General features: G+C 42.8%; 1 protein-coding gene across 1 annotated transcript in view; it reads right to left on the reverse strand.

Moving 5' to 3' along the window:
- The window catches only part of CFAP61 (cilia and flagella associated protein 61), an 826389-nt gene that overhangs the window by 606365 nt on the left and 195883 nt on the right, over positions 1–24141 (reverse strand). The window contains exon 12 of the mRNA XM_029593764.1: positions 18489–18528. Coding sequence (XP_029449624.1) covers positions 18489–18528 — 40 coding nt within the window. The remainder of the gene's footprint in view (positions 1–18488; positions 18529–24141) is intronic.

The following is a 24141-nucleotide window of genomic DNA, read 5'->3' on the forward strand; positions in this document are numbered from 1 at the left end:
TATTAGCATAAACTGCCTATTACCATAAACCACTCCCCTTCTCCTACAGATTCTTTATCGGCTGCACTGAAATTATGGGACATGTATTTCAAGGCTATCAAACAGCTTCTGACACATATGTCTCTTTCTTTGAATGATTCGAAAACTGAAATACTATTCATTAGCAACAAGATTACAGAGAAAATAGAGGCTGATTTAGTATCACATTCCCTATCTCATAAGATTGTACGTGAAGTAAGAGATCTGGGTTTCATTCTTGATTCTGAGTTAACTATGAAATCTTCAATAAAGTCTACTATAAAAGATGGCTTTCACAAGCTAAGAGTGTTAAGAAAACTGAAGCCTCTGTTGCATTTAAATGATTTTCGAATAGTCTTGCAGGCCCTAATTTTACCAAAATTAGATTACTGCAATGCGCTACTGCTGGGGGTTCCTTTGTCAACTATTCGTCCCCTACAATTACTGCAAAATGCGGCCGCGCGATTGCTGTCTAATATAAATAGGTATGACCATGTTTCCCCAGCATTGATGAAGTTACATTGGTTGCCAGTCCAGTCCCGCATTCATTATAAATGTCTTACCTTAATCCATAAAACCATATATGGGAGTAATTCGGAATGGCTTAATGCTTCACTGCGTATTCATGTTCCAGCTCGCAATCTAAGGTCACTCGGGCAAGCTCTACTACCAATTCCCTCACCCAAATTGGCCCATTTGAGCTCCGTGAGAGAAAGAGCATTATCCTTGGCTGGACCTGGGTTGTGGAATTCCCTCCCGGTTGAAATCCGCCTTGAGGAGAATACTAATAGTTTTAAAAAACTGATAAAGACCTGGCTTTTTCAACAGGCTTTTAACTAGGCCATCCGATTCTTCTCTTTCTCTTTATTTTACTTAAAGGATTATCAGGAGACATAAAAAGTCGCAAGGGTTTAGAGGAGCCGAAAAATCTAAAAAATGACAGAATAAGGGAGGTATAGGTCAGAATAAAGAACGGGGATGAAGTCTGGAGGGTTTTAATTTTGAAAAATGTTTTAACTATTAAGATTTATGTTTTGTTTTTTGTTTTTTTTTTTTTTTCTTATTTAATGGGACATTATTTTGTATTTGATTTTACTATGTAAATTATTAGCGAGATATATGTGTTTTGGGTAACGGATTTTTGTGAATTTTGCTACTGCGAATTCAAATATTGTTAACCGCCTTGATATTAACTTGAAAGTCGGTATACAAAGTTAAATAAATTAAATTAAATTATCACATGCAATTAGTGCATTTTGATAAATCCAGGCCTAAGTTTTTTAAATATTTTTTTTTCCTTATCTAAAACAAGCATTTTGCCTCTCCAAGGGTCTGGACAGTGTGCACTATTTTACTCCACTTTTAAGTTTCAAGTCAATGAGCCTGTCACCAAGAACCTAGATTTTAAAGAATCATCTGGATGAAGATACTCCTCTGTCATGTTTGCAGATTGTTTTATCATATTAGTTTGGACTGCAAATGCAACAGAAGTAGGTAGTTTTGATTACAGACAACACATTCTGTGCATTTTTGGAATGCTTTAAGTAAGTTAATGATATATTCCAAATGATAAGGGACAGGCTGAGCCTGTAACTATAAGTTCATAGATGCAACAAAAGAAAAACCAGGCCTGGCTTAGCTTGTCCTTTTGGCATGCACATACTGTATATTGCCACTCTAGCACCAAAACTGAAAGGAGTGGGAGGAAGATGTCCCTGTAAGAACATTATAATATCTTTTTGCACACCTGTAACAGATATTCTCACAGGACAAGCAGGATGGTAGTCCTCACATATGGGTGACATCACAGGATGGAGCCCAATCACGGAACGCTTTTGTCAAAGTTTCTAGAACTTTGACTGGCCCCTACTGGGCATGCCCAGCATGGCACTAAACCTGCAGCAAGCAGGGGTCCCCCTTCAGTCTTGTTTAAAAGCTACAAGAAGTGCCGAAAAATAAAATAAGAAACCTATCGAACCCAACACCGCAGGGTGGTGGGCGGGTTTTATGAGGACTAACATCCTGCTGTCCTGTGAGAACACCTGTTACAGGTAAGCAACATTTGCTTTCTCACAGGACAAGCAGGATGGTAGTCCACACATATGGGTGAATACCGAGCTGAGGATGTCCGAATATGCACCAAATGTACCCAGTTGTGCAAAGGCACTAGGACTGGGGTGGAATTTGGCGGAGGGCATCCTGAACCCTAATGGGCAGGCGGAAGGGTGTTGGTACATCAAGTTGTAAACAGGTTGCGCATGACAGACTGGCCGAAGATGGAATCTTGTCTTCTGGCCTTGTCTAAGCAATAATGGGCTGTAAAGGTATGGAGAGAACTCCAGGTGGCAGCCCTGCAAATGTCAGGAAGTGGCACCAAGCTTAGGTGTGCTACTGAAGTCGCCATGGCCCTCACAGATTGTGCTTTAACACGGTCTTGAAGTGGAATGCCCGCTTGCTGATAGCAAAAGGATATGTACTCCGCTAACCAGGAGAAGAGAATCTGCTTACCCACAGGCTTTCCTAACTTGTTAGGGTGGAAGGCAAACAATTGAGTACTTTTCCTGTGGGCAGCTGTACAGTCTAGGTAGAATGCTTGAGCCCGTTTACAGTCAAGGGTATGCAGAGCCTGCTCTCCTGAATTGGAATGGGGCCTGGGGGAAAAGGTAGGTAGTATAATAGATTGATTAATGTGAAACTCTGATACTACCTTAGCTAAGAACTTAGGGTGAGTGCGGATTACTGCCCGGTCCTGCAGAAGTTTATTGTAAGGCGGATAGGTAACTAGAGCCTGTAACTCACTAACTCTGCGAGCAGAAGTGATGCCAAAAGGAAAATAACTTTCCATGTGAGATAGCGAAGATCACAGGAATGGAGAGGCTCGAATGGTGGTTTCATGAGCCGACCCAAAGCCAGGTTGAGGCCCCAAGAAGGGGCCGGGGAATGCAGCCCTTCAGAAAACATGTTACGAGGGGCTGTACTGAAATAGGAATGTCCCCGATACCTTTATGGAAGGAGGCTACCACACTGACATGCATTCTGATGGAGGAAGTTTTTAGACCTGATTCTGACAAGTGCCAGAGATAGTCTAGAAACTTCAAGGTGGGACAAGGAAAGGGGTCAAGGGATTGAGAAGAGCACCATGACTTAAACCTGTTCCATTTGTAAAGGTAGGATTTTCTCATGGAAGGCTTCCGTGAAGCAATCAGGACACGGGAAACTGGTTCCAAAAGGTTAAGTGGCTAAAGAATTAACCTTTCAACATCCAGGCCATCAGGGACAAGGCTTGAAGATTGGGGTGGCGTAAGCACCCGTCATTTTGAGTGATCAGAAGCGGGTCCTTTCCCAAGGGAATGCGCCTGCGAATGGAGAGATCCTGAAGTATTGGAAACCACATTTGGCATGGCCAGTGAGGTGCTATCAGGATCATGGTTCCCTTGTCCTGACATAACTTCACAAGAGTCTTCAAGAGAAGTGGAAGTGGAGGGAATGCATATAGGAGACTGGTTGCCCATGAGAGGGAGAACGCATCTTTTGGCTGAGAGTGTTGGCTGCGAGTGAGAGAGCAAAGGTTCTCTACTTTGCAGTTTTGAAAGGTCGCAAAGAGATCTATATGAGGGTAACCCCATTGTTGAAAGATCGAGTTCGCCACTGAGAGGTTGAGAGACCACTCGTATGGCTGAAAGGTGCGACTCAGCTTGACTGCCAACACATTGTCCACTCCTGGCAAGTAGGTGGCCCTGAGGTACATCGAGTGGGAGAGGGCCTCCGCCCATATCCGTGCAGCTTCCTGACACAGAAGGTAGGAGCCCATCCCTCCCTGTTTGTTGATGTACCACATGGCAACCTGGTTGTCCATCTGAATCAGGATGACTTGATTGGACAGGCGATCCTGAAATACCCTGAGAGCATATCTGATTGCTCGAAGTTCCAGGAAATTTATTTGGTGTTTGGCTTCCGCTGGAGACCAAGATCCTTGTGTCTGCAGTTCGGCCACATGAGCTCCCCAGCTGAGGTTGGAAGCATCGGTGGTGAGAATTATTTGAGGGTCTGGAGCCTAGAAGGGCAAGCCTTGGCGTAGATTGATGTGATTTTTCCACCAAGCTAGAGACTGACGGAGTGACGTGGACAATGGTCGACAGGGGCTGAATGGATTGAGTCCATTGTGACCTTAGAGTCCACTGCATGACTCTCATGGCCAAGCAGGCCATTGGGGTAACCTGAACTGAGGAAGCCATGTGTCCCAACAGGATGAGGAAGTGGCGTGCAGTCGTGCAGTGCTGCGACTGTAGCTGGTGTGCGAGAGAGACGAGAGTGAGAGCTCGCTGTCGAGTCAGAAAAGCTTTTGCTTGCAAGGTGTTCAAGTCTGCCCTTATGAATGATAAAGTTTGAGAAGGGACTAAGTAGGATTTGTCGTAGTTGACGAGAAATCCTAGCAAAATCAGAGTATGTAGGGTAAGATGTAAGGATGACAGAGCAGTTTGCTGAGTGGGAGCCCTGATCAACCAATCATCTAGATAGGGGTAGACGTGAACACCTTGAGTCCTGAGGAAGGCTGCAACTACCACGAGGCATTTTGTGAAGACTCGTGGTGCAGACGTGAGGTCGAATGGAAGCACTCAGTATTGATAGCGCTTGGGGCCTACCAGAAATCTTAGGTATCTGCGATGAGATGGAGTTATCGCAATATGTATGTATGCGTCCTGGAGGTCTAGAGAGCAGAGCCAGTCTCCTCTTTACAAAAGAGGAAGAAGAGAACCCAAGGTTACCATTTTTAACTTTTCTCGCTGGAGGTACTTGTTGAGGGCACGTAGGTCCAGAATTGGACGAACGCCTCCCGATTTTTTGGGGATTAGAAAGTACCGGGAATAGAACCCTAGGCCGTGCTGAGAGTAGGGTACTGGTTCTATTGCTTTGGCCTGGAGGAGGAGGGAGACCTCCTGTTCCAGGAGGATGGAGTGGTCGGATGTTCTCCACGTTGGTGGAATGGAGAGAAAGTTCAGATGATAACCTGAGCGATTATCGCCAGGACCCACTGGTCTGAGGTGATTGTTGAAATGGCACAATCGACCTCCCACTGGTATCTGTGGCAGTGGAAGCTGGCTGCTGCTCCCTATGCAGGGGTCAAAAACCGGAAGCAGGGCCCTGCTGAGGAGCTGCTTGAGGCTTTTGTTTTCATAGTTGATGAGACTGGGTTTTTTGGAAAGGTCTCGTAGAGCGAGTTCTAGATGGTGGTGGGTAGGATTTCTTCGGACGGAAGAATGACTTCTTAGCATCCTTTCGGAGAGGCTGTTTTGAGGAATACTCAGAAGGCATCAGAGAAAGCTGTCTCAGGGTCTTAAGATGGTCCTTGAGTTCCACCACCGTCCGTTGAATCTGCTCGCCAAACAGATTGTCTCCTACACAGGGCAGGTTGGATAATCTGTCCTGTACTTCAGGGCGAAGATCCGAAGACTTGAGCCAGGCCCATCTTCTTGCCAAATAGCAGCTGCAGATACCCTGATAGCAGTGTCAAAGATATCGTAAGACGATCTTATCTAATGCTTGCCAGCTCAAAGCCCTTGTTCACTAGGGTTTGAGGTTGATCTTGGAACTGTTGAGGCAGGGAGTCTGTCAATTCTTGTATCTGCTTAAATAAGACCCGTTGTATTGGGTCATACAGAGCTGATAAGAGGCAATTTGGGAGATTATTTATTTATTTATTTTTCTATACCGACAGGCGTTTGACAAAGTTCCTCATGAGAGGCTTCTAGGAAAAGTAAAAAGTCATGAGATAGGTGGCGATGTCCTTTCGTGGATTGCAAACTGGCTAAAAGACAGGAAACAGAGAGTAGGATTAAATGGACAATTTTCTCAGTGGAAGGGAGTGGACAGTGGAGTGCCTCAGGGATCTGTATTGGGACCCTTACTTTTCAATATATTTATAAATGATCTCGAAAGAAATACGACGAGTGAGATAATCAAATTTGCAGATGACACAAAATTGTTCAGAGTAGTTAAATCACAAGCGGATTGTGATAAATTGCAGGAAGTCCTTGTGAGACTGGAAAATTGGGCATCCAAATGGCAGATGAAATTTAATGTGGATAAGTGCAAGGTGATGCATATAGGGAAAAATAACCCATGCTATAATTACACAATGTTGGGTTCCGTATTAGGTGCTACAACCCAAGAAAGAGATCTAGGTGTCATAGTGGATAACACATTGAAATCGTCGGTTCAGTGTGCTGCGGCAGTCAAAAAAGCAAACAGAATGTTGGGAATTATTAAAAAGGGAATGGTGAATAAAACGGAAAATGTCATAATGCCTCTGTATCGCTCCATGGTGAGACTGCACCTTGAATACTGTGTACAATTCTGGTCGCCGCATCTCAAAAAAGATATAGTTGCGATGGAGAAGGTACAGAGAAGGGCTACCAAAATGATAAGGGGAATGGAACAGCTCCCCTATGAGTAAAGACTAAAGAGGTTAGGACTTTTCAGCTTGGAGAAGAGACGACTGAGGGGGGATATGATAGAGGTGTTTAAAATCATGAGAGGTCTAGAACGGGTAGATGTGAATCGGTTATTTACTCTTTCGAATAGTAGAAAGACTAGGGGGCACTCCATGAAGTTAGCATGGGGCACATTTAAAACTAATCGGAGAAAGTTCTTTTTTACTCAACGCACAATTAAACTCTGGAATTTGTTGCCAGAGGATGTGGTTAGTGCAGTTAGTATAGCTGTGTTTAAAAAAGGATTGGATAAGTTCTTGGAGGAGAAGTCCACTACCTGCTATTAAGTTCACTTAAAGAATAGCCACTGCCATTAGCAATGGTAACATGGAATAGACTTAGTTTTTGGGTACTTGCCAGGTTCTTATGGCCTGGATTGGCCACTGTTGGAAACAGGATGCTGGGCTTGATGGACCCCTTGGTCTGACCCAGTATGGCATTTTCTTATGTTCTTATGACATATCACATCGGTTTACATTTAACAAGATGTCTAAGGCTAGCCTTATAATGGCATGATACAGTGTAACAGCTTAATTGAGTAACTATCTAAGTACATATAACTTTTACAGGATAGTATAATAATATAACATGTATATTAGCATAACTTTTTACAGAATATATTAAGAGTTTAATAAACTTTGTGCAGTGGCAGGGGAGGGGGGGGACTGGTGGGACGAGAGGCCAAGTGGGGGAAACTGGTGAGGCGAGAGGTAGGGTGCTGGGGACTATTATTTGGTGGGGGGGGGGGGGGGCTGTGGCGGGATTATTTATCTGGTGTGATTTCCGGAAGAGCTAGGTTTTGAGTTTCTTTCGGAAGGTGGGTGTAGAAGGATCGGTTCTGAGAGCGGATGGAAGGTTGTTCCACAGGTGAGGGCCTGCTACGGAAGCAGCGTGTTCTTTAGTGGAGACTTGGTGTACTTCCTTGCGGGGGGGAATGGGGAGTAGGCCTGTGTTGGTTGAGCGGAGATTTCTAGTGGGGTTGTGGAGTGTCAAAGGTCCTTGTAACCAGCTGGCTTTGTCATTATGGATTGCTTTGTGTATGAGCATGAGAGTTTTGTATTGAGATCTGAACGGGAAGGGCAGCCAGTGGAGTTGAGTGCAGGCGTGATGTGATCTGTTTTATTCTTGTTCATTAGTGACCGTGCGGCGGCATTTTGTAGAAGCTGGAGGAGCTTGAGGGTGGATGCAGGAAGGCCAGTTAGGAGGGCTTTGCAATAGTCCATCTTGGCGAAAAGGAGGGATTGCAGTACCGTCCGGTAGTCTGGGGGGTGAAGAAGAGGTTGGAGTTTTTTCAGGATTTTGAGTTTGTAGAATCCTTCTTTTATCAGAGCCTTGATATGATGTTTGAAGTTCAGTTCCTGGTCCAGGGTGACTCCGAGGTCTCTCACCATAGAGGGCATGTTTTTCTGGAGAGGTGGAGAATTTCTGTCTTGCTGTGGTTGAGCGTTAGTGCCATTTCAGAGAGGATGGAGATTAAGTCTGACCGGTGTGCTTCCCACCGATTTAGGGTATTGCTGATGTTATCTCTGATGGGGAGTAGGATCTGTACATCATCGGCGTAAAGAAAATAGGTGAGCCCTGTTTTGTCTAGGTATTTGCATAGTGGCAGCATATAGACGTTGAAGAGGGTGGGGGATAGGGATGAGCCTTGTGGGACTCCCTGTGAAAGGGGGATTCTTTCTGATGTTGTATTTCCATGGGCTACTTTAAAAGATCTGTTGGTGAGGAATGATTGAAACCATTGGAGAGTGGTGCCACTGATGCCTATTTCTCTTAGTCTGTGAATTAGGATCTTGTGGTTGACTGTGTCAAATGCGGCGGAGATGTCCAGTAGAATTAGGAGGAAGGATGTGCCTTTGTCAAACCCTTGTAGTATTGTGTCTGTGAGGGTGAGTAGTAGTGATTTGGAGCTGTGGAATTTTTTGAATCCGTGTTGAGCGGGGGCCAGTATGTTGCGGTTGTCCAGGAATTCTGAAAGTTGGTGGTTGACTGTCTTCTCGATGATCTTGGCCAAGAATGGAAGGTTCGAGATGGGTCAGTAGTTGGATGGGATGGTTGGGTCGAGTTTAATGTTTTTTTAGGATGGGTTTGACTACGGCACATTTAAGGGAATCTGGGAGTACTCCTTGCTCGAGGGAGAGGTTAGTGATGTCAGCGATGGGTCTAGCTAGGAGGTTCGGAATAAGTTGAGGGTTTTTGTTGGGATGGTATCGAGCGGGTGTACTGCTGGGTTGATCTTTCGAACAATGTTTTCCACTTCAGTGGAGGCTACTGTCTCATTGAACCCTGGAAGACACGGTGACCAATGGCATCTAGAAATTTCTGCTCCTTGCCAGGGGGAAAGGAAGAGTGGGGTTTCAATCTCCTTGCCCTCTTTTGGGCCAATTCTGCAACCACTGATTGGTGTTACAACTGAAGTTTTTGAAAACCTGGGACTGACTGTACCAAATAAGTGGTGTCAGCCTTCCTGTTGACTGGAGCAACAGAGCCAGCGAGTTCCCAGTTCTTTTTGAGGAGATCCAGAAAAACCTGGTGAATAGAGATGGAGGTTATTTCCTTGGGAGCATCCAGGAATTGCAACAGCTTCATCATTTGATGTCTGCAATTGGAAGGGAACCAATTCAGACATCTCCTTCACAAAATTTATGAAGGAAAGGTCCTCTGGAGGAGAACACTTCCTGCTTTCAGTAGGAGAAGGTGGTGAAGGCAAGTCATCGGTGTCTGGTGAAGAATCATCAGTCCGGGGTATCATCGGGATCAACACCTGCCATCTAGGAACCAGAGGGGGACGGAGTGGTGGAATTCCTGAAGGCCCAGGTCTAGGCTCTGAAGGAATCAAAGGAGGAACTGGAGGCACTGATGAAGGCATCGAAGGCACCGGTACAGGCATCGAGGGCATCGATGGATGGATTGATGGCGTTGGACGCATCAGTATCGATGGCTGAGGCATCAGTAAGACTCCCGATGGAGGGATGTGGAACGGTGTTTCTCCTCCTGATGACAAAGTAAGAGGAGAGGGCACCGGAGCCATCGGTGATCCAGGATCCAGCGGTGGAAAAGCGGCAACAAGCGCTTCCATCCTCGAGAGCAGCGGGGCCAACGCTGCCGGAATCAGGTCGGTGGTCAGTTCTGCAGTCGGCACCGGTATCGGTGCCGGAGGAACTTTAGTCGATGCATCGCCTTGTTGATGGCCTCCTGAACCATCCGTTCCAGTTCTTCACGGAGACCTGGAGTAATCCGCCTCGGGTCTGAAGGAGGCAGAGGCATAGCCAGAGGGACCACCATTAAAGGTGGAGTCGCGGCTCCCGATACCCATCCGGGTGAGGGTTGCCTCGGTGACCCAGTCACAGAAAAGGTCGGTGCCTTTTGTGGACAGGGTTTCTTCGACGGCGGCTTGGACGATGGCGAGGTCAATGATTTCACTCCCTCAGTGGTCCGAGACTTCTGATGTTGATGGCGATGTCGCTCTCTACAATCCCCTCGGTCCTGAGGGGGAGTAGAGGGAGTTGAAGGCCGAGAAGTTGTCGCAGTTACCAGCCGGTGGTCGATACTGGCGTGAAGTGGACGGTGCCAGTTCTGACGATGTCGATGCAATAGATGGCGTCGGGGTTTGAGCACGGAAGAGAAATTCCATCTTCTCCATTCTGGCCTTGCATCCTTTTGGTGTCATTAGGGCACATTTGGTGCAAGTCAGGACATCGTGCTCACATCCGAGACACATTACACAGACCTTATGGGGGTCTGTTATGGACATGGTGCAGTTACAGTCCGGGCACCGATGGAACCCCGACGCCATGGCCTTGGAAAATTTTAGCTGCGGTATGGTCGACGGCTAGTAGGCCGCGAGGGCCAAACTTGACGAGAATCAACCGAAACGGGTAAAAAAACTTACTGGAGTACCGCGGCTTGAAAAAGTTGAAGGAGGGACCCCTATGGGGTAAGAAAGTTTTCAGTAATTCTGTGAGGAAAATTCCTGTCAGGAATCTCTGCATAGCTCCTTAACCGCGTGGCTACTGCTGCGCAGAAAAAAGAAGACTGAAAGGGGACCCCTGCTAGCTGCAGGTTTAGAGCCATGCTGGGCATGCCTAGTAGGTGCCAGTCAAAGTTCTAGAAACTTTGACAAAAGTGTTCCGTGATTGGGCTCCATCCTGTGATGTCACCCATATGTGAGGACTACCATCCTGCTTGTCCTGTGAGAAATATATATCACTAAAACCTTGTGAGCTAGAGTGGAAAGACAGGGCCTGTGTAAAGTGGGCTTTTGAAAATTGCTACAATACATGCCATTGAATTATCCATATAATTTACAAGTGTACTTTACATGCGAAAATGGCTTTTGAAAATTGCTATGATATTATGGTATATTTACGCAAATAACTCTTTTGAAATTCACCTTTATGTGAAGAAAAAGTGCAAAGGAAAATATTAGGAGGGCAATTTTCAAAGCCATTTGCCTGAGTACATTGGCTTGTCTGAAAATTGCCCCCTCTACCCAGCTAAGAGTTGCATGCCGGCTTCCACCACATGCAAGCTTTCAGCCAGGATAAACAGAGATGGTGCCCAGATTGTGTAAGGTTGGGAGAGGAAAACCATACATGTGCATTCAATTTTCAAATGTACTTGCACCATTTCACCTCTGTTTGGCTGTCCACACAAACAGCAGGTACAAAGTGCATTTGTCTTTGGTACATATGTGCTTTCATCGAGCTCATTTTCAAAGAGAAGCTAGCCAGGAAGTTTCTTTTTGATAATTAGCTACAAAGTACACACAGTAAAAGTGTGCACACGCTTTGCAACTAGGCAACCTATTGAAAATTACACATCTTAAAGACATTTTCCTTTTATTACGTAACCTGCAGTGACAAGCAGGATGAACACTGATGAGAAAATGTTTTCATAAGTTCTAAATCTTTTTGACACTAACATAAAGCTTGAAAATTATTTCACAATCTTTACTCTGTCTGCTACCAGCAAAGTCTGATATATAGGGGATTATATGTAAACAGATTATATTTTTAAATTTAGCAAATATTGTAGACACATTGGACTGGTTTTCAAAAGAACTGACATAAAACATGTTGAATGTTTAATATGCATTTGATAAATTGCCTTTCTTTATAGACATTCAAAGCAAAGTACAAAGCTAAAGTATTAAAAAATACAAAAACTCTAAGCATTATACAATAAATAAAAATTGTGCATACAAAGAAATATGTAACAGAGGTACATTACAACTTAATCAAAAAGATTAAAAATGAATAAAAGAGGGGCGCTCTCGAGCAGCGCATAAGATGGCCGCCCACTTCTAATGCTCTGAGCATCCTCGCTCCTTTATTCTAAATCTGGACGAATCGCTATATTTTTTTTTCGCTGAAACAGAGGCTATTCTTCACTGAAGCATGGCTGCAGCTAAATCGGGGAAAATTGAAGCTGCTTTTGCTTCTGCAGCCGGAACGAAGCGCCAGAAACAAGATCCTCCAACACCGGATAAGGCTAACCCCGCGAAAAGCATGGCGTCGGCAGATTTAGTTCTAGCTGAGCTCAAACAACTTAAAGACATGCTTCAGCTGAACATAGAAACCACTACTGCGGTACGCACGGACTTGCAAACCTTATCAGCTTGGATGGATGGTTTTCAATTGCGGTTGGAAGACGCTGAATCGCAGGTCTCCTCTCTGCTCCTTACTACTGCGTCACTCCCTGATCTTACTAAGGAAATGGCGCAGCTTAAAACTGATGTTGAAGATCTGTCTAACAGGAATCTCCGCAATAATATCAGGATCCTGGGTATTCCTGAGGGGACTGAAGGTAAGGATCTCATTAATTTTATGGGGACAATGATACCACCTTGCTTGCAGCTTACTTTTGAGCAGCCTCTGGAACTGGAACGGGCACACCGAATTCCCTCCAGGCCTCTTAAGAATTCTAAATACCCCAGGCCTATCATCTTTAAAGTTTTAAGATACCCACAGGTTCTGCAAATTTTCACTGTGGCTTGTAACAAAGCCCCTGTTATATATCAAGGACATTCCATACTCTTCATTCCGGACTTAGCCAAAACTACAGCAAATAGGCGTAAAGCTTTATTAAGCATGAGGCAGCGTTTACAAGCCCTGGGAGCACGTTATGGGTTATTATACCCGGCTCAGATGAGGGTAACCCACAATAACCGAACTAAGATATTTCAGGATCCTCAGGAATTAGAAGACTTTTTGTCTTCCTGTGATTCTGCAGCTTCTATGGTGACCTGAATGCAGCAACGCCTTGATGCTCTGACTTACTGCGTAGATAAGTCTTAGGCGTTTTCAGCGCCTAATCTTTTCCTTGGCTTAAGGATGATTCCATTTTTTATTTTTTGAAGTTTGTGTGAGTGACTGCGGTTAACCTCCAGGGTGGCTCCTATGTTTGTTTTCCATTTTCTGATTTCTAGGATGCCTATGGATTTTCTCTGTTCCCTATTTTTTCTTTTTGATTGGTATCATCTTCATATGACTGATGATAATCTATTCTTAAGTGACAACATCCTTCTTTACTTTTTGGTAATCATGTAATAGGAGCGAGGGATGTGGACTGTATTCTGGCCTGCCTTGAGGCTCTTTTTACTTTATACGTGGAGATAGTGTAAATTAACACTGTCCTCTCTCGCAATGTTCCAGTCCCTTTTTGAGGTATTGATGGGACGCTATATGTATTTGTTTTTGCCTTTTATCTTTTTCTTTTTTTAACATGATAAGATATTTACCTCTCTTTCAAGATGCATACAATCTGCATTATGGAAGGATGTCCAGAGTATCTTGTTGGATCAGCTTTCTCTTAGGTTATAATGGCGACTACTATTTCTTCTTTCAAGCTAGTTTCATTAAACGTCAATGGCTTTTCGCACCCAATAAAGCGGAAGAAGATTCTTACATACCTGCATACTATAAAAGCGGACATTGCACTTTTACAAGAGACTAATCTCTCTGCAGCCGAATCTCTTAAGCTTAAACAGCAATGGGTAGGCCAAGTATATTTTAGCTCCGCCGTTAAAAAAAAAGGGGGTACTGCCATCCTTATACATAAGAACTTAACAGCATCTATCTCCAACCAAATAGCAGATCCGGAAGGCAGATGGAATCTCATACATATTTCTATTCAAAATGAAATGTTTACCATCCTCAACATTTATGCGCCAAATATCGACAATCCAGAGTTCTTTCAGGAAGTATTTGTGAATTTGCTCCATCTTGACTCTTCTTCATGCATTATAGGAGGAGATTTCAACCAACCTTTGGACTCCATTTTGGATAAGAAATCTGATGCTAGATCCACTGTCTCTAAATCTACTCGAGCTCTACAGCATCTCACCTCCACGTATGGCCTTGTGGATCCTTGGCGACTGGTTAATCCCACTGGAAGAGATTTCACATTCTTCTCCTCTTCTCATTCTTCATACTCACGAATTGACTTTTTTCTCATCAATAAGTCTTTACTATCACGAGTTATGGATACAACGATCAATTCCATTTTAGTTTCCGACCACGCGGCTATTTCTTTGACATGTAATCTAACTCATCCTAAACTGGTACATAAACAATGGCGTTTCAACTCTCCTCTTTTGGAGGACCCTGAATTTAAACCATTCCTTGAACAAAAGATAACGGAGTACTTTCAACATAACTCTACAGGAGATGTTTCAACCACCATTGTATGGGAAGCATTTAAAGCTACAATTCGCAGGGAAATCATTAGTTTCTCCATTAGGCGAGCCAAACTACAAAAAGCAGCTTTATGCACTCTTCAGCAACAAGTTGCGTCTCTTGAATTGGATCACATTACAAATCCATCTTCAGTATCTTTAGCAGCCTTAGTTAAGGCGCGTTATCAATATAATCGGCTGCTCAGCTCCCAGGTTCAACTGCATGTTTCTCAATCTAAGGCACAGTATTATGCCAGTAATAATAAATGTGGTCATTTATTATCCTCCTATTTAAAGAAGAAGTCAGAAAACAAAAGAATAACCAAGATTCTCTCCCCTTCTAAAGCTTTACTGACTGATGACTCTGATATTTTGCAAGCTTTTAGCGATTTTTATGCAAACTTATACCAATCAGAAATTTCGCCTACGTCAGAAATGTTTCAAGATTTTTTTTCTAATCTTCATCATCCGACCTTGACCCAGCCACAGATGGAAGCTCTGGATTCGCCTCTCACCATTGCTGAAGTCGATCTAGCGATTAATTCACTAGCTCAGAAAAAAGCACCTGGGCCAGACGGCTTCACAGCGGATTTTTACTGTTTCTTTCAGAAGAATCTACTTTCACATTTATATGATTACTTTTCTACTTTTCTCCTTAATGATGCCTCTGCTATGTCTTTCACGCAAGCTTGTGTAGTGGTGCTCCCAAAGCCAGGTAGAGATGAGGCAAACATAGCGAATTACCGGCCTATCTCTTTATTGAACACTGATTATAAAATATTTACGAAAATATTGGCCACTAGGTTATCACGGGTTATGGGTTTGTTAATTGACCCAGATCAATCTGGCTTTATTAAGAACCGCCTAATAACTAACAATACCAGGCTTTTTTTGCATATCCAACAGGCTGTTTTCTCATCCCCCACTCTGACTGTGGCCGTCTCATTGGACGCTGAAAAGGCCTTTGACCGAGTGGAATGGCCCTTTTTACTAGCTACGTTGCAATGGTATGGTATAGGTCCTACTTTTTTGAATTGGATTAAACATCTATACACTTCCCCTAAGGCATACCTTTATATCAACCAACAAATTTCCCCAACCTTTTCCCTTCATAGAGGTACACGATAAGGCTGCCCACTATCGCCACTAGTCTTCAACCTGGCTTTGGAGCCCTTACTATCGGCTATCAGACAGTCTGATAATATTAAGGGTGTATCTTTTGGTTCTGCTGTTTTCAAACTTTCTGCATATGCAGATGATGTTCTTTTATTTTTACAGGAGCCGGAAAGTTCACTCACATACCTCTTTGACCTAATCTCTGCCTATTCCTTTCTTTCGGGGTATAAAATCAATTGGCACAAAACTGAATTGTTACCACTCAATTACTCGGCTTCCATTCTGAATTTTACTAATCTTCTTGTTCAGAAGAAGTCCACGCAACTTAAATATTTGGGAATTCATTTTTTTATGGACCCGTTGGAGACAATAGCCCATGGTGAATCGAATATTTTACATTCTCTTAAGGATCTTATTTTACGATGGTCTCCTCTTCACCTTACTTGGTGGGGCAGACTAGACACAATTAAAATGGTACTAGCCCACAAAATTACTTATATCCTAAGTATGATTCCGGTTTTTTTTTTCTTCTGACTTTTACAAACAGGTGGATAGGATATTAACGCGGTTTTTGTGGAATAAAGCGCCACGTATAGCTCTTACTAAATTAAAGAAGGTTAAGACTCAAGGTGGAGTGAACTTCCCGGACTTCTATTCTTATCATTTGGTTTTTATTTTACAGCAAGGGTACTATTATTTTGAGTTCGAGTGGGATATAGTGGATCCTCCGCGTTGGTTACTCATTGAACAGGATCAAATAGCTCCCTCACCTTTCCCAGGTATGACCCTTAATACTCTCCTATCTGCTAGTCATATACTATGGTCCCTGCATAGAGCCTTTCGGGAAATGGATGCTAAGCGACCAATTGATTCTTCGGGATGGAAACTTTCTATTTTAGCCCCCTTATGGCGTAATTCACTCATTAAAATTGGGGATAGTCCCCCTTCTTGGCCCATATGGCAACGGTGTAATATTTGGTTAGTCTTCTCAGTTGTGCAGGCTGGTAAACTTTTACCCTTTTCTTATCTACATGAGAGATTTGGTTTACCATATACCCAACAATTCGCTTGGCGACAATTGCAAGCTGCTTTACAGGACAATGTTTTATGCTCACCTTGTTCAGATAAAACCCCCTTTTTATGGAACTTCTATCAGAAATATGGGGATAAGGGACATCTTGCTTCTCACCTTTATAAACTCATAGTACGACTCTCCCATGCTACTTCGACCACCTTACGGTCAACATGGTCCTCAGAATTAGGATTAGAGATTACCCTACCAATGTGGAATTATATCTGGTTAATTTCTTCTCATATTTCCCTCTCCTCCAGTTTGACACAGACCTCCTTTTTCGCTCTCCATAGGGTAACTTGGACTCCCTGGAAACTCCACAGAGCCGGCCTCCTAGACTCTCACAAATGTTGGTCTTGCTCTGCTCCCAATGCTACGTTATCGCATATGTTATATGCCTGCCCCTTTGTTATCACGTTCTGGCAGCAGATCTGGGATAAGATCTCTTCTATTTTAAAGTTGAATCTTCCCATATCTTACTCTATAATCGTCCTAAAAGGGGCACACCCATCATTTCACCTATCACTACCACACCGGAAATTACTGGATTTCCTTCTAACTATTGGCCAGCATAATATCTTGTCAAACTGGAAACGTAGCGAACTGCTGTCAGAACCCTTATGGTGGAACACTGTTAGTTTATACACTAAATATGAACAGGCTATGGCTATTAAATTCAGCCGTCTTGGTAAATGGTCTCAAGTCTGGAAGCCGTTGGACGTCTACATTAACTCCTTGTAATGCATCCTTTGCAATTGTTCCTTTAACTACTTTTTTCTTATCCTCCGGTATGCATCTCTCTCTCAGGTGTTGCTTTCCTTTACCCTTTCTATTTTTCTTTCTGTTCTGTTTTGGTATCGTGTGTCTTGTCTTTTTCCTTTTTTTTATCTCTTTCCTTTTTTCTTCCTTTTTCTTTTCCATATAGTTTTGTGGCGTAAACAGGCTATAATGTACCTTATTTTTTGCATGATTTTACATGCTTTTTGATAAGATGTGTATGGTGTTGGTTTATATTTGTGACATATATTTTTGTAATGCCACTGTATATTTTTCAAATTTCAATAAAAAGTTATAAACTAAAAAAAAAATAAATGAATAAAAGACAATAGTTAAAAAAATACAAAAATAAAAATAAAAAAGCTTAAAACAGTTGAAAAGAAAAATAATCAAGAATTAAAATCTCTAGAATAGAGCCAGGTTTTCACTTTTCTTGAATTTGCTAAAGTCTTTTTCAACATACAAAGTAACAGAAGCTGATATTCCTAGTATGCTCTAGAACAGAGTTTCCCAAACTTGTCCTGGGGACCCCACAGCCAGTCGGGTTTTCAGGATATCCACAATGAATATGCATGAGATAAATTTGCATACACCGAGCCTCCATGGTATGCAAATGTATCTCATGCATATTCATTGTGGATATCCTGAAAACTTGACTGGCTGTGGGGTCCCAGGACAGGTTTTGGAAGCCCCGCTCTAGACAAATCTCTTTGGGGGTGGGAGCTTTAACAGTTCTGAAAGGAACACATGTAAATGGACTTTTGAAAACTGCCCAAGGGGTTGTGTGCATAAAAGGAGGTGTTCCAGAGCTGGAGTTTGGGCAGGGAAATAATTTACACACGTACTTTCAATTTTCCTATGTATGCGCATAAATGTACGGGCACATATTTTCATCTACTCCAGAGCAGGTGAAAATGTTAAGCACAAAATTCTGCCCTAATTTTCAAAGCGGACTTACACACGTAAGTCTGCTTTGAAAATTCTGGATAAAGTCTGAAGTATTTTCTACTCAAAGACTTTAGCTCTGCAACACAGTTCTAAAATTAAGTATTCCAGAGTCACCAACTGGTCTGATTTTCAGATTTACAAAAATACACAAATCAAACATTCATATTTTAAAATAAAGTCCTTGTATGCAAATGTTTCTAATGAATATTACTTATGGATATCCTGTCAAACAGATTTGTTGGCAAATCTTTAGGAATGATGATGATCATTCCTGGTGTGAGAGGATGACAGTCAAAGATTAATATCATTTTGTTAATTTTGGGGTTTGGAATTTACTTTTATTTGAAAGATAACTACAGTTTCATATGAAGGTTTTAAATATACTTACTGGAAATAGGTTGAATACATAATATAGGAAATCCTGAGCCCTGTAAATGTGAAAATGAAGAGTATTATTTTATTTTATTTTATTTATTTAAGGTTTTTTTATACCGGCATTCATGAAAAATTCACATCATGTCGGTTTACATAAAAAACAGGGGTGCGATGAATACAACAACGAACATAAATAAACGTGATGAAGAGATGCAGTTACAATTAACAAGGGCTATTGAACTGGGGTGGAGGAATTAAAGAGAGATAGAAGAAGTTAATTATATACAAATATACATATATGGAGCAAATATATGGAGCAAATAAATCTGCTCCATATACTTAATGGGGTCAATTAGCCAGTCCAATTTGAGCCAGCTAAATGTTCAATTGAACCAAGATGCCTAGTTTTTGATTGAAAATGAGCTTAAGTCTGGTGACCAGAATATAATTACCTAGATTTAGGAGCTCAGACTTGGGTGCCTAAACTTAGGCCTAGATTCATCATTTTGCTATAAATATAGCGAAAATAGCACAATTTGAGCTGCTGGCTAGAGAAAGAGAGAGAGAGCACCTCTGTAGGGGCTCACAAAAAGTTAACAATTTATACCACTGTAACAGGGAGCACTAGTAACTCGAGGTGAGGTTTGTGGGGTGAGTTGGGTTTTGGGGGGCAGTTTTACATGCACAGTCATATGTATGAACAACAGCACAGTTACCATCAGAGAGTGCATCAAGCTAGGCAGAGACAACATGATACAAATCCTCTCTTCTTTCACCTTTCATTACTCCAAATCACATTAAATCTTCACTGATGGTAACTGTGCTGTTTGTACATTTGACTGTTCGTACATTTGACTGCCCCCCAAACCCCCAACTCACCCCACAAACCTCACCCCAAGTTCATAATTTCATAATGTCCCCTCTTACAGTAGTTATAAAAAGTTCAAATATGTGAGCCTCCACAGAGGCGTTCTCTCTCTCTCTCTGTCCAAACTCCTCCCACTTGAATACAAATTTAAAATTTGCATACTCATTTTGTGATGCAGTATTTATTGCATGCGTAACGGCATTATCAAGGGCATTAGGGTCCTAACGCTCATGATAACACCCTAATGTGATTTGATAAATGACCCTCTTAGACAGCTGCTGCTGAAAAGCACCTGACCAATCTTACAACAAAAAACCTCTTAGGACAGCTCCCAGTACCCCATTCCTCCCACCAAATTTCATACCTAAAATGATTCCCACCCAATCTTGCAACTCTAAGCAAATAGGAGGTAAGCCTCCATCCTCTTGCCAGCTTGGCACTGACATCTTTTGAGGTGGTCTGAGGGAGGGTCTAACAGTTGGGAGGCTATTTTTTAGATTAAGAAGGTGGGGGCTCTGATTGTTATAAAATTGGGTGGGTGGAAGGAAGGATCAGAGAACCATCTAGGGAAGAGCTTTCTATTATAAGTTATTGGGTGGGTAGAAGGAGAGGTCAGGGAACCATCAGAAGAGCCTTTTTGTTTTGAGATCTAGCAGGAGGGAGGGGTGGATCACCAGTTCTAGGAACAGGGATAGCAAGCTATATTTAAGCCAGCTATCAATGTGCCCCAGTTTCTCCAGCCAAGTTATGAGGATAGGATGACAAATCAGTGCTAGCCAACCAGCTTTCTACCTAACATTTCACTGACCTAACCCCATCCTGAGGGCCACCCATTTTTTAAGCAGCTATATTTAGCCACTCAGCACCAATGGATTTTGAAAGGGGTTGAAGAAGCTGCTTAACTCCATTGTTTAGCAGTTAGCACTCTTTGAAAATGCACTTAGAGTGCTTGAGCTTTTCTCCTTTAAACAGTATTTATTTACTAATTGTCTATCAATTAGTCTTTTCTTAGGTGAGACTTCATCTCTGATGAAATTTGTCTCATTGACAGAAGATACTCAGCAATGTTATAACAATTGAAAAGTGCTTCTAAGAGTATTAATGGTTACTGAATAAATATTTTAGAAGATTGCAACTTCTCTTTTCTCTAAAATGATGTGGATCATTCTAGCTTTTTGCTTTTTAGGCTTTAATAACTGTGTAAAATCCTTATGTGGTCAGCTTGAGAATTTTACAATTGCAGTCTGGAAAAAGAAAATGGACTCTTTTACAGATTATATAAACTAGAGTATTAGTGCCCTTTCACCCATTCACTCTCTAACTGGATAAACTTGTCTTCACTACTACTGCCTCATCCCTTTGCAATCACTGCCATTCATATAGGTACATCTCCTACAGAATGGCCCCAACCAAGTGAAAATATAAACTCAATCTGGGAAACACTGATTTTTTAATTCTCAGTTTAATTTTTTATCTTGCTTTCTCCTTACCTGGAGGCTACCTGTTCACATGCAGAATAGTGGCCAAAAGGATGCCAGAGTTTCCTCGCTGCAAAGTCACTCTCAGCTGACCACCAAGATAGACTGCAAAGTGATGCAACCTGCTGCTTTCATCAAGCAACCATTTTAGAAGACAGAAATTATTAGGGATGTGCAGACAAAAAGTTTATGTTCATAAGTCCATAAATCGAAAAGGGGGGTCAATTTCGGTCAATATGGACATATGGAGAATTCCATAAGTTGAGTCTATGTCCATACGTGCACCGGTTCCCTAAATAAAAATTTAAACCCCTCACCCTCCTTAATCCCCCCCCAAGACTTACCAAAAGGAGGAGGCCCCCCCAAGCTGGCCAAAAGTTCCGTTTGTGTCCAACGAGGGGTCCGGGAGCGGAACCGCGGTGGACCACGTGACGGCCGCGTCACTCCGACGTGACGCGGACGTCACGTGCTCCTCGCAAAGGAATAGAGGAATGGCTTCCTGACTCCCCGCTGGACCACCAGGGAGTTTTGGTAAGTCTTGGGGGGATTAAGGAGGGTGAGGGGTTTAAATTTTTATTTAGGATCAACGATCGCGATTTCCAACGTATTCAACATAGCTATGTTGAATACGTTGGAAATCCGATCGTTTTCGCCTCATCACTTTTTTAAGTTAAAAAACAAAATAAGTAGCGTTTTACATATAAGTTCAAAACGAATGCACACCCCTAGAAATTATACCACACACTGGATCTGACTGGTCCACATAATGTAATAAACGCATTCAGTATACGGTTCAGGCAGTATGATAACCTTACTGACATTTTGTCAAACATGGTTGTTTCTGGAGATAGAAGAAAACTGGAGAATTAGTTTAAAATGCAAAAAGCAACCATTTAACCAAATTGTAACTGACAGATAATAGGGGCAACTTTCAAAGTATACATTTTGGGACAAATTCCATTGTAGTTTTCAATCTCAGACATTGCCCCAGTTTTGAAAGTGAAAGTTATATGCATTATTTTGTGCTAAAACTTGCTGCAGATCCAAAGTATATCCTCGGGATGTGCATTCATTGGTCCTTTTGTTTCATTCATTTTGGCGATGCATGTGTATTTCACAAGTGGAAGGTAGGCGTGCTAAAAAATGATGGTATGCTCGCATATAGGTGGCTGCCTATGTGCGCGTATACCATTAGTTTTGTGCGCCTACCTTCCGTTTGCGAGATACATGAACACCGCCTAAATGAACGAAACAAATGCACCATTGAATACACATCCCTATGTTTATACCTGCTTTTTCAGCGGATACTATTTTCATGGACTACAACCCATGCAAATTTGAAAGGAAAATTGGTTCTTACCTGCTAATTTTCGTTCCTGCAATACCACAGATCAGTCCAGACTCCTGGGTTTTGCCTCCCTGCCAGCAGATGGAAACAGAGAAAGTTTTACTGATACTTAACCACATGCCTCCTGCAGTTCCTCAGTATAGACTGTATCCAAGCCAGAATAAGAAAAAAAATCTATCCAAAACTCTCAAAATCAGAAAACTCTCTTCAACTAATTAATCTTATTTAAACAACCCTGCATTACATACTATAAAAGCAGAATGAGTGGACAACTCTCCCCCTCTACCAATCGGACTGGTTCTGGACTGATCTGTGGTACTACAGGAATGAAAATTAGCAGGTAAGAACCAATTTTCATTTCCCTGTACTACCCAGATAAGTCCAGACTCCTGGGATGTACCAAAGCTCCCTACTCGGGGTGGGACCTGGAGAGTCCCGTTCACAGAACATCTTCACCAAAAGATGGGAAAACCGCATCCCCCACATCCAGTCGATAGCGCCTTGCAAAAGTATGCAGCAATTTCCAGGTCACTGCTCTGCAGAGAAATTAGTTGAGCCTCCGCCCATGACGTTGCCTGAGAATGTGTAGAATGAGCACACAAGCCCTCAGGAACCGGATGACCCTTAGTAATGTAAGTGGATCCATCGTGCAATAGTAACCTTAGATGCCTTCAAACCTCTTTCCGGCCCACTCTACAGAACAAAGAGATGATCTGACTTCCAAAAGTCATAAGTCACTTTGAGATATCTCAACAAGGCTCTCCTCATATCTAACAACTTGAGCTCCCTCGTATGAGGAGCGGAGGCGTCCAACTCAGGAAAAACTGGAAGCTCCACTGTCTGATTCACATGAAACACAGAGACCACCTTAGGTAATAAAAGAAGGTACTGTCCGCAACGAAATCCCTAAGTCAGAAATCTGAAGGAATGGATCATGGCATGATAAAGCTTGTAACTTGGAAATTCTTCCAAGTTACATATGGCCACCAGGAAAACAATCTTAAGAATCAAATCCTGAAGAGTAGTTCTTCTGAGTGGCTCATAAGGAGCCTCACATAAACCTCTAAGGACCAGATTAAGATTCCAAGATGGACACACTTTCCGCATGGGTGGACATAAAGTCTTCAGCCCCCAAAGAAACTGAACTGCATCTGGGTGAGCCGATAAAGTAGAGCCCTCTACTTTGACTTGAAAACAACCCAAAGCTGCCATCTGGACCTTAAGCGAGCTCAGAGACAACCCTTTGACTAAACCTTCTTGCAGAAAAGACAAAATGTCAGCCACTGAAGATTTGAGAGTCCAAATCGTGTTAGAACAGCATTAGGATTAAAAAATCTTCCATACCCATACGTACGAAAGGTTAGTAGATTTCCTCCTGGCCTATGGCAATGTAGCAATGACCACCTCAGGATAACCCCTACGTCTTAATCCATGCCTCTCAAAGTCATGCCGCTAGAGAAAAGCGAGCGACCTGGTCTGAAAATATGGGACCCTGACGAAGAAGGCCTGCTAGGTGACCGAAGCGAATCAGGTTGTTCACTGCCATGTTGATCAGATCCGCGAACCATGAGCGACGTGGTCACTCTGGAGCCATCAACACCACATTTCCTGGATGCCTCTCTATGCGACACAATACCTTGCCCACAAGCGGCCAAGGAGGAAAGACAAAGTAGAACCTCCCAAGGCCAAGGCACTACTAGAGCATCAACACCCTCAGCTCCATGCTCCCTTCTCAAACTGAAAAACCGAAACACCTTGGCATTCTGATGAGTCGCCATTAGATCCACGTGTGGGGAACCCCACCTTTCGTGAATGAGCTGCATCGCCGACTCTGACAACTCCCACTCGCCTGGATCCAAAACCCTGCGGCTCAAATAATCCACTTGAATATTTTTTACCCCGACAATGTGCGATGCAGATATCCATTCCAGGTGATATTCCACCCAAAGAATCAACTCCTGCGCTTCCTGGG

This window comes from Rhinatrema bivittatum, chromosome 3 (assembly GCF_901001135.1).
Source record: "Rhinatrema bivittatum chromosome 3, aRhiBiv1.1, whole genome shotgun sequence".
Lineage (NCBI taxonomy): Eukaryota > Metazoa > Chordata > Amphibia > Gymnophiona > Rhinatrematidae > Rhinatrema > Rhinatrema bivittatum.